The following is a 12375-nucleotide window of genomic DNA, read 5'->3' as shown; positions in this document are numbered from 1 at the left end:
CGATCCGATTCAAACACTCCCTAAGCATGAACAAATCACTATGATAAGAAGCAATAGAATAGTGAAGCGTAGAGTTTTGGTTGAAGAAAGAACCTGATTATTGTAACCTGATGGGAAACAGAGGCCTGTAAAATATATTTAACTTAAAGATTTTTAACTCTGGTGAAAGGTAGCATTGGGATTATTGTAGCTAACTATGAACATTGAATCTTCTAATGGAAATTTAACGTTGTTTTTGCAAATAACCTTTTATGGCGCTGCTAATAAGTGAAACCGGTAAACAGTCCATTTGCAGGAAACAGCTAAATTAAATAGCTATTTTATTTGTTCAAATTTCTGAATTCTCATTAACAATAAACGATATAAATTTGTTAAAGTTTGGACTTTCAATGAGTGAACAGTTAGAGATTGGTAAAAAATTTTGTCGCTATAAAATAACTAATAAACTGCAAAATATAGTTCTAAATGTTCTAAATGTTTACCAATAACTAACAAACAGTCTTATGTTTGTTCAAGAGGGTAACAAAAGATAACCTTTTGCTGGTCAATTTATATATCCACCCATTGGCGCAGCGGAATATTTGCAAACTTACACCATTAGAAACCGGGTTTTGATATCCGTGGTAGGCAGAGCACAGATAACCCTTCGTATAGTTAAGTACTTAATAAAAAAATACTATATATATATATATATATATTCCTGACTTGCGACCTATTATGTGTAATTCAGGATAGCTCTTGCTCTGTTATCACGATATAAGTAAAAATAATCAAATAATTTTCGCTAATACAGATGAAAAATTTTTTGTTTTGTTATTTGATCCCCAAAAACATCTGCATGTTTAAAATTTGATTACGGATAGATAAGTATATTATATTAAAACAGTTTAGGAGCCGCAACACGTCTTTGTAGTCCATGTCGCTACGTTCTACAGCGTAGTTTATGGCAAAATGCTTACTTCTTAAAATTTTCATATTGAAAGCACACAATTGCTCCCTGAATGCTTTTAATAATCCATATAATGTATGAGAACAACGGTGTTGTAGTGTCAATTTCAATAATCAGACTACAAAAAATTAGCTGCACTCGGCTGGTATATCTTCGTAAGTAATAGCATCAATACCTGTTGTATTCTCTGTCAACTTGAGCTGTGTAAAGACTGAACAGGTTACAAACAGGTAGGCTTTTAACCTTATCTTATAGTGCTGTTCTCCTTTCCCGACGGAAAGTCTTCTTGATTAAATTGCGTTGCGTTTTGCCGACCAGGGCTGTGATACGACTTGTTACAGGTCTATTTCTAGGTGAGGCTTGTGTCAATTTCAATAATCAAACTACAAAAAATTAGCTTGTTACGACTTGTTACAGGTCTCTTTCTAGGTGAGGTTTGTGTCCCACGTTAATACATATGCCTTTTTTCCAATGCCATTAATTATACAAGATATTTCTTTACATTGGAGTATATGAAGACGTATTGCGACATAAAGTGCTGTCCCTCCCAAAAGCGATAATTTTTTTCCGGCATCATAGTATCTACTTAACGCCAAATAATATCAAAATTTAGTCCTGATACATGCTATTCAACTAGAACTTTGCATCAGTTAACGTTGTTACGTGACTTGCTGATTTACATCTTCAAAATAGCTTAAATGAAACGTATTCAATCCTTTATTTAGAAGATAAACACGTGATAAAAAAACATCCACTTAGATCTTGGAATATGCCTGGAAGAACAAGAAAGATATTTGTAAATGATATATAAACTTTGATTAAGATATATTGCAACTTGTGAACCACGTGATTTGTTTTCAACGTAGATATATATTTCTATCTTATAAACTAATACGCAATGATGTTTTTGTTTGAACCACAAATAACCATCAATATTGACTGAGCTAATAACGTGAATGTATGGTTTAATTACCACGTTTTTCCTTTCTTCAGATGAGCCAACAGCAACCATAACTTCTACTATAGGTCGACAAGAAGACACTTGGGGAACAATATATTGGCAGGCTAAAGACCTAACAACGAAATGGCTTATCGATACAGTGTATGTGTCTTTCTCCTGAGAGTTTTATCCTGTTCGTGGTCATACTGTAGACTCATTCATTTTTTTCTTTTCTTTTCTTTTGCCTAGTTGGACTGTAGAGAATTCTTTCAAGTGGAGACATTGCCATAATGAAAGATATTAAAACACATGCAAAAAAAGTATTGATTGTGTTGTGGAGATTCTTGATGGTTGTTGCGACTGAAAGAAGAGGTAAGGTAAACGCTAAGCACAGTGGTTTAGTGCCTTAAGTATGTGTGGTTTAGTGCCTTAAGTATGTGTGGTTTAGTGCCTTAAGTATATGTAAAACACTATGTTTCCTACAACAATCTTGATAAAGGTTACATTTTGCGTAAGACCACGATATTTTCTGTGTCAACAATATCATTAAAGCATTATGATATTAAACAGAAAGCGACAGTTAAACTGTTGTTAGGAGACATTTTGGTCTTGATCAAGAAGCAACATTTTACTAGATTGTTGCTGGGAAACATCGCGATATTTAACAGAAAACAACGTTTTATAAAACAGTTGCTAGGAAACATTGTGGTATTGAACAGAAGGAGATATTTAATATGATTGTTGCTAGGCAATATTTTGGTATTCAACAACATGCCATATTTAGGTATCACAATTTGTGATACCAACATTTATTTATTCTTACATCCTTGTGATCAGTTCAGGAACTAGAAAATTAAATAATTTTCAGATATGAGTGTTTTCTTTTTCTTTTCATATTTTGCGTACATTTGTTTATAAAAATATAAAACGGTTTTAAACCTTTAGTCGCTCCAGTTTATTTTAGTTGAAGTAAAAATGTAACAATTGCCTGTAAATACGGATAGAGCTGCTATAAAGTTGATATGGAAACTGCTAAGTGATGTGTTTAAGCTATTTTGTATTTTGAAAATGATATAAAGTTACAAATGTAGTTTAGAGTTCAGTATTTCAAACTCATGTCAAAGGTTTTATTCGGTATAATATCTCATTTTTTCTTTGATAAATTAAAGCTCTCTATACAATGAAGAAGAATTATAATGGTAGGTTAAATTAGATTAACTTAGCAAAATTTTCAAAAATGTGATTTGAAATATAAACCAATGAGAAACATAGCTTTATACACATATAAACAAAATTACCCGTCCCCAGTGATGCGAAAGTTTAAATTAATCTAACGAAAATACTCGCCCCAAGTTAATTCAACAAAAGTACCCGTCCTCAGTGACAGAAAGATTTATCTTAATCTATCAATTTAAATTATTTCGTAGACTTTAAAAAATGTTAATTGTTTTGCATTGTTGATTTCACTTGTTCTTATACTGCTAACCATGAAAAGTAATTGTTGAGCATCAGTGGGGGATTTAAGGTTGTGTGGGCCTAGGGATAATAATTTTTGAGCCCTACATTTCATGTAATTTTACATATAATAGAATTATCAATGGGCCCTCATTAAGACCATAGGCCCTGGGGCTGAGCCCCTCTAGCCCTTAGCTAAATACGCCACTGTTTAGCATTTTAGTCATACTAAGATTCGCTCAATAATAACATACCGTAAAGTTACAGTTTTTTCATTATTTAAGTTACGTCACATTTTGAAATGTGAATGATAGTATGATTAATTCCTAACAATTAGTGTAGAATATTCTGTTTACGTAATAAAATTTGGCATCAACGTTATTCACATCTGTTCTACAGTGATTTCAAAAGTGAATGTTGAGTTTGCCTGCGTGCACAACTTTTTAAACATGAGGCAGACGAACGTATAAACAGACACCAAATTTCGCAATGTATATAAGATATATAAAGGTATATCCAGCAACAACAAAGAAAATTTCTAAATTAACAAGGTTTTTGCATGTGTACAGATTAATGTAATATTCCATTTTTATCACATATATCTATGTCTTGTTTTGTTCTATTACGTCATACCGTGTTTTATGTTGTTTTGCTACACAACAGTTCTATTTTAGGCTGTTTCTTAGGTGATTCCATGCGTTTTATATTGTTATAATACGAATTATTGTGTTTTGGTTGTTATATTAAGCTACTGTGTATGTTTTGTACTGTTTAACTACGTGGTTCTACGTACTCTGCTCAGTTCTATGGTGTGTCTTGTCCCAATATACAAGTAGTGTTTTGTCTTGTCCCACTACGCAGTTTCTGTTTTGCTCCAAACAAAAAAGGTACGATAACAAAGTTTTTCTTTTTTAAAATCATATTATTTATTAGGCTATGAAGTGAAAGAAATTATTGTTCTATTTCTTTGTTTGTTTGAATAAAAAAATTGAAATTTCTACAATTAAAGGGATTGTTTTTTTTATTTGTTTATTCTTAAATTAAGCACAAAGTTACGCAAGGAGTTATTTTTATAGCGTTGTAAGTCCACAGACACTGGGGGGGGGGCAATATTGCTGTATCAACATCGTCAAAAGTAGAAATAAAATTCAGTTATTACTATAAACGTTAGCAAATACGTTGTGATGATCATAAGTGTCTTCAGTAACTGTGATTCGTCGTCTTTTGTGGCAAAACTTCCAGTGAAAGTCGATTTTAAAAAAGAAACATTGCTATCATTGCAAAGATAAGTGGTTTCGAAAGAAAAAGAAAAAAACCGAAAGCGATTTAGTGGTTTTGAATTTCTGAAGGCGTCCAAACACATCAAGGAAAATATACACTGAATACAAAACAAAGCTAAGCTTTCCTTTTTATAAGTTAGAAAGGAAATATTTTCGGACAAAATTATTTTTTTTTTAGCAAAGAAAAAAAAAGATTTGACACATTTTGCCCCATCAAATGGAACAGTTGGTTTTATTTGTGAGACGCCATAGAATATATTTATTTGATCTTCCTTTCAATCCATGAAATGCTTAAGGGTTCAAATTGAATATGTGAGTGGGAGAGGTTAGGCTAGGGATTCTGATCTCTTGTTGACAATACGTCAGTCAAGCGATAGGTCTTAACATTATGGCAGTGATGCGATGCACGTACCACCTCCAGGGCAAGATAGATATTTGTCCATAAACTTCATGAGCCTTCATGAGTGGTTCTTTCTAGACTGCAACAAAGATATTCTAGATGGCTTGGTAACACAAACCAAGGTGGACTTCAGAGAAGGAGAGTTTGTTTGATTTTTTTAAATTTCACGCAAAGCTATACAACGGCTATCTGCGCCAGACGTTTCACCACTCATCACCAATTCTTGGACTCTTTTACCAACAAATAGTGGGATCGACCGTCACAAAATAATGCCCCCACAGCTGAAAGGGCGAGCATGTTTGGTGTGACGGGAATCCGAATCCGCAACCTCCAGATTACGAGTCGCGTGCCTTATCCACCTGGCCATGCTAGGCCAAGAGAGGGAAAGAGATGCATTTGCTACATGGAAAGATAACTCATTATATAAGTAAATTAATATAAAAGTGTACAAGGGTTGCTAAAATAATAAAGAAAAACAAAAACGTATAAGCCATGAGAATTTGAGATATAAGAATTCTTATTACGATATCGTAACCTGGTGTTTAGTGGGCTCGACTTGCAAGCTGTGAGTCGTGGGTTCGAATCCCGTCCCATTTAACATGCTTGCGCTTTCAGCTGTTTGGTGCATTATGAAGTTACCGTCAATCCCATTATTTGTTGATAAGATAATGGGCAAGAGTTAGCGGTGGATGGTGATGACTAGCTGCCTTTCACTGCTAAGTTAGAGACGGCTAGCATGAGCTCACCACTACTGTTTTAATGTCGTTAGCTAATCATTTATCCAACAAGAAGGGATAACTTTATGAACTCACCATTGCCGTTTTAATGTCGTTAGCTACTCATCTACCCAACAAGAAGGGACAACTTTATGCACTCGCTATTTCTGTTTTAATGTCGTTAGTTAATCATATACCCAACAAGAAGGGACAACTTTATGAACTCACCATTGCTGTTTTAATGTCGTTAACTACTCATTAGTTGTTTCTGTTGCACTAGAAGATAAAGTATTCTTTAATTTCTGGTTCAAGTATGTTCCTTCAGCTCTATTCACTATATGCTGTATACGTGACTTCAACACCAGTTCTTTAACAACGTTTCGGTAAATCACTTTATACCTCTCTTAATCGCTAGAATATTAACTCTTACTTTGTACCTGTGATATACACGAATATTTTTTTACCATCTTTAATGATATAAAAAGTTTAGACATTTTTCTACAGTTCAATTCTACACAAAATAGATCTTCATCACTGAATTTTCTTGGTTCAAATGTGATTTTTCTTCTCTCTTCACTTGTTTTATTAGAAGTTGTATTCTGTGGTTGTAGGTAAATCAGTTAACAAAAATAACACAATTGGATAGACAAAAGAAATTTATTGTGTGATTTCTGTTCTTATTTGCCCCCCAGTGGCACAGCAGGATGTCTGCGAACTCAAATATCTAGAAACCAGGTTTTGATACCCGTGGTGGGCAGAGCACAGATAGCTTTGTGCTTAATTTCAATCAATCAATCCGTTGTTTTTAAACGATGCGTGCATGTGTACTAGCCATTGTTTAATCTCTGGTTTTGATAAGAGGTTATGGTAATATTTTTGAAGAAATGAATAGCTTTCTCTAGACGTGGGGACACTCACACTGACTAAGATGGATATTTGAATGTGGCAGAGGCAACAAGAAATGGTCACAAAAGGACTGAGCGTGCCAATGGTGGACAATATCAGCTAGATAAAGGTGTTTTCCTGGTCCGAGAAACAGTGGACACCCATGGAACTGCTCAGACAATCTTTTAGTCGAGTAATCAATGACATAGAGGAAATAGCATTATTTTCCTTATGAGTTATTTGGCAATGTATCATTGAATGAGATATTTTCAGGATAGTGAATGATATCTGTTCAAGCAACAACATTAAGAAGCCACTTATCTGCATGCTTACAGAGTTATGGAAAGTGGTGGTTCTTACTTTCCAAGCTATCAAGTGACAAAAATGTTATAAGGTACGTAATTTCAATCGATTACCCAACCTGAATGTCGTGTATTCGAATCTCCGTCCCAGTAAACCTGCTCGCACTTTCAGCCGTGGTAGACATTATTACGTGACGGTCAATCCCACTATTCATTGGTAGAAGAATAGCCCAAAATTTTACGGTGGGTGATGATGGCTAGCTGACTTCTCTCTAGTATTTCCTTGTTAAATTGAGGACGGGTAGAACACACAGAACTTGTGTAACTTTACGCAAAATTCACATCAAACCAAAGCAGATTCAACTTAGGCATTAAAATATTCAACATGTAGTCCATAAAAGAAAGATAAGTAATAAAAGGAGGTCATGCTCTGATTACTTGAGAGAAACAAAACACAGTTTCATCTATGATTTTTCGTATAAAAAATATTGCAGCTGACTCGAGTTGAAATATTTATAAGTAGCCAGTATGTTTCAATATGTTGTGAAGGGAATATTTACAGCCAACATTACTAAAATATGTCTGAACATTTTCTTTTACTACAAGATGTAGAGCTAAGAAAGAATATCTTGGCTATATTGTATTAGGGCGAAGCGGAGAGTAACAGTTACATGGTAAACATTGTAATTTACACCACAAAATTCATATACGACTAGTAAATAGAAGGAAATTTCTAGAGAAATATAGTAAAATTATTAATGAGGAGTTGCAGTCAAAGCTGTGTTTAGCATTGTCTCTTCATATGTCAGTTTGAACAAATAGGAACCAGTTACAGTCTCGGATCTGTACTCCTTCCTACTGTTGACAACCAGGCTATAGGAAGGTAAAGAGGACATCTTGGACAGTTTGACGTGTTGTCCAGTTGTCGTGAAGGGAAATAAGACAATATCGCAACCATACCTAGTTTATAAGAATAATATGAATATACATTGTATGGATGTTATACATGAGTACACGTCAAACTCATGAGATATTGTTATGCCAATGCTTTTCACAGTAATTAGAAATGTAACCACATGAAATGGTTCATTTTAACCGATACACTACACTGGAGTTTGCCTGAACTAACATTGTAATCTGAACTTTTGTTTCGAGTCCTGGATGATTCTGGACATATTTTTCCTTGTCTTTCCTTTGTTTCTGAGTGTTTACGAAGTATTTGCTCTGTTTCTTTGTCGTTATTATTTTATGGACTACCAAAATAACTAAGAACTCACTTTAAAGATGAATAAAATACTAGATGATAGACTTAAAGTCTGTTAAAGTCAGAATGCTAGTAGCAGGTGTTTAATGCCCACGTCGAATATATATCATTAAGAGAAGTCACTTCTTTTTTTATTAACTAATTAATTAAATTTTACTCATTCAGAGTATATATATATCCATTTGGTATAGACAATTAAATGGAAAATTTTCTCGTATAGTCACTTTAATAGCGATTTTATATTTCAGTGTTTTAAAAGGTATTAGTTATTTACAAGTTAATTTTTATTTGTTTGCTTTGAATATGTATCAGAGCTGCTTAAAACAGATTTTAGTGTTAAGATATTTAAATATCTCCATTCTATATCTTTGTATCCCATCATAAAGAATTTAGTATTTGTACTTAATAATAATTAAAGGATTTTCGTGGGTTTCTAATGAGTTTATGTGTAGTATGTCAGACTACCCCTTTCAAAAAGAGATATCTTTACTGAAGCGTGTTTGTTTATGGGTATTGCCCAACAGATAACACCCATAAACTAAAGAGAATAGGGTATTTTGGTAACGGTTTTCTAAATATATCCTTTCTATGTTGAAGAGTTTTGAGTTCATGTTAGTGTGTACTTCTTTGTTAAAATGTGTTATTGTGCTCTTTATTAAAGGGTATATTATTTTGTTCTTTGTAAAAAGGTGTTATGTTCTTTATTAAAGGGTATTATTATATTATTCTTTATTAAAGGGTATTATTATATTGTTCTTCATTGAAGGTACTATTATATTGTTCTTTATTAAAGGATATTATTATTATTAGGTTCTTTGTTAAAGGGTTTTGTTGTCCTTCTGGTATATATATATTTTCTTAAGAACAATGGAACGTCAACAGTTTTTTTGATCAAATGGAGAGTTTAAAGTGAATTAGAATAAAAGTCGATTATAGTTTTCGGTTTGAGGTGAAGTAAAAAAAAAATTAGGAAGATTGTAGTATTCGAATATATCATGTATTAGGTATATCATATACGTACTTTTATCTCTAATGATACAGATCTTTAAAAATGTTCATGTAGTTTATTTCTGTGTAGATTTTAGCATAAAAACGCTACGTTCAGAACCATTGAAGTATCCCTCTCTCTTCAAGCTTGGTTTTTTGTCTTTCTGAACCATTGAAGTATCCCTCTCTCTTCAAGCTTGGTTTTTTGTCTCTCTTTCTCTCTTCATTTTTGGATCGAATTTCCTACATTGAACTCTCCAGATTACATCCGGTGTCATCCTTCGTTGGCGGTCTCTGTAAGGCTAAGCCCATGATTACTGTGAGAGATGGATAGTCACGTGGTCACGCCTTCGTGACCAACACAACGAAATCTCGTTTTCTACAGTTGTGTGTGGTACAGTTTTCGTTCGTTTTTTAGTTAGAGCAGTCGCTTTGATTTTCTACATGTTTAGTTTTACAGGCGCTTGTTTCTAGGGAAGATAAAACCATAGTTCTATATAAAATGTTTTCTTTTGTTGTTGCTATGCGATTGGTAAAGATTACTTTTTCTAGCCCTAAAAACGTGTATATTCTGTTTATTTCTTGATCAACTGCACTTTATCGTGTTTCAGGTTCAGATAAGTCCACAGACGGTGTTTAAACTCTGTTGTTATTAACATACCTAACTTAAAGATAAGACAGAGCATGGGAGGTGGTCATCCACAACATGATAGTCGCAGGTTCGAATCCCCGTATCACTAAACATGTTCACCCTTTCACCTATCGCGACATTATAAAGTTATTTGTTGATAAAAGAGCAGCCTAAGAGTTAGCGGTGGGTAGTGATGACTAGATGACTTCCTTCTAGTTTTTCAGTACCAAATTGGGACGACTGGTGCAGATAGCCCCTGTATATCTTTGCGCAAAATTAAAAAATAAAAACTTGTAGATAAATCGGTTTGTCTTCGAATACCATTTACCTATTTTGACTATTTGAACATAAGTTCTTTTAACCCTAACCCTCCTTCACCATCTGATCACCAGCTTCTACCTTAAGCTCTTTTAACCCTAAATCTTTCTTCCTCATTTAAATATCAGCGTATACTTTACACTTTTTCCCACTGTTTCAACACCCTTTCTTTTTCTTCACCTAATCGTTTGAGCACCAGCCCCTACTACCATATGTCCCTTATTAAGTCTGTTCGTGGAGCAGAAGTAATTTTATGGAATTACTACGTTGAAATGTGAGATATGATTTCCTTTGGTGGACAGTTTGTTTGTTTTTGAATTTTGCACAAAGCTACTTGAAGGCTATTCGTGCTAACAATCCCTAATTTAGCAGTGTAAGACTAGAGGGAAGGCAGCTAGTCATCACCACTCACCGCCAACTCTTGGACCACTCTTTTACCAACAAATAGTGGGATTGACCGTCACATTATAATGCCCCCACGGCTGAAAGGGCGAGCATGTGTGGTGCGACTGGGATTCGAACCCGCGACCCACAGATTACGAGTCGCACGCCCTAACACGCTTGGCCATGCCGGGCCTTGGTGGACAGTACACATATAGTGCATTGTGTACTTCTGCATTAAACAAAACAATAACACTAACACATTTATTACGTTATATTACTCCATATAATTTAAAAACCAATTTCTTTTTTTTCACTTGTCTTATTTTCCCTTTTCAACCACAGATATTCTCAGTATATTTCCCCATTTTAAAGACAGTTCTTACAATCTCTCTGTATTCCTGTTGTTTAAGCACTACGTTTCTGTATATTATATTTCCCCTCAGTTTTTCTCACCATTATTTCTTCTTGATATGTACATCTCTCTCAGTCACATAAAACACCATTTCTCACTTATACAAGCATCTCAAGTTTGAAAACGTCTTATTGAAAATCACCTGGTGTTTAAAAGTGTTTGTTTCCAATTACGTCACAAAGTCAGGCATCCTTAATTAAACAATCTCAAAAATTTGATACATTTTTAAGTTTCAGTGGGCAACTTTTTATTCACTTTGTTATTTTTACTTTCACTTAAACGAGTTAATTATTTCTTTATTATAAACGTTTTGTTTCACGTTTCGGTGTGAAAACATTCACCAAACCTTTTCGTTAGCGTTGTGCATTTAAGCCATTACTAAACACGATAACTAGAATATTAATGGTAACTTCTTTGGCTTAACCAGTAATAAGTGTAGCTAACTACTTATACTGTTATAATGTTCTTACTTAAATACTGTAATGTATTGTTTCATCAACTGAATGTTCCCGTTGTTAACGACACTTTCGGCCGTAAACCCAATAAAATCTCAAGAGGTTCAACCTGCTAAGGAGAATTGGGCTAGTCCTTGTAAACCGTATACTATGCTAAAATTGTAAAATTATATCTATAATAAAAATGTAATAACAAAACATGAGAACGATAAATATTGATATATAATATGAATTCAAATAAATAGTGTTAAGTACAATAAAATTAAATATATAATATAATATTTTAATTAGGGTCACAAAAACACTAGTTTTTCTGCTTCTTATACCAAGGTGTTTCCCATTTTTAGCGTTTTTCTGGAAAAAGGCTAAAAGAATGAATATTACTTTTAATTCAGTGTATTTATAGAATTTGGAGAAGTTCTTGATATCATTGTTTTCTTGGACGAGGTCTGAAGATGTAAAGGTTACATTCAGTTCCACATATTTGCGACACCTTTCATCACCTTTATTTTAATTCAAAATCAATGTTATTCGTTTGTGATTAGTTCTAGTGTGCTCTTTTGTGTTTTTGTTATCTTATTTTATGTTTATTTCAAATGTCTGTCAAAGAATAGCAAGTTGATGTTGTACACACTGAACTGTGTAGAAGTTTGAGTCTTAATTTATTGCTTGAAACTAATGTAACATTATCTACTTACACTCTCACTAATAAGGACGCGTCGCTGGCTAAAACGAATTTCGTGTAGTGTCCTAAATTCGGATTACTGACGTCGACACTAGAAAATATCCGTTTAAATAAATAGAATACACTCTGGTTTAGTCCTAGTTACAACGTATACAAGTACACAACTGTAAAAAGCATGAATGATTGTTTGTAATGTTGGTTTAGTAAGAGTGACATAATATAACATATATATATATATATACCTCGCCGTTGTTGTCGAAATTATTTTACTGCTAAACAATAGAAGCGTCAAAATTTTCCCAAAATATTATA

The 12375-nt window shown here is 33.6% G+C and overlaps 1 protein-coding gene across 4 annotated transcripts in view; it reads left to right on the top strand.

The window, feature by feature from the left end:
• LOC143257070 (latrophilin Cirl-like) overlaps positions 1 to 12375 on the top strand; it is a 100580-nt gene that overhangs the window by 20460 nt on the left and 67745 nt on the right. For all 4 annotated transcript variants that reach the window (XM_076515224.1, XM_076515222.1, XM_076515223.1 and 1 more), the window contains one exon: positions 2139 to 2261. In XM_076515224.1, the coding sequence (XP_076371339.1) occupies positions 2180 to 2261 (82 nt within the window). In that variant the 5' untranslated portion in view covers positions 2139 to 2179. The remainder of the gene's footprint in view (positions 1 to 2138; positions 2262 to 12375) is intronic.

Source organism: Tachypleus tridentatus, chromosome 7 (genome assembly GCF_004210375.1).
Source record: "Tachypleus tridentatus isolate NWPU-2018 chromosome 7, ASM421037v1, whole genome shotgun sequence".
In the NCBI taxonomy this organism is placed as follows: Eukaryota; Metazoa; Arthropoda; class Merostomata; order Xiphosura; family Limulidae; genus Tachypleus; species Tachypleus tridentatus.
This window is presented reverse-complemented; position numbering and strand designations above follow the sequence as displayed.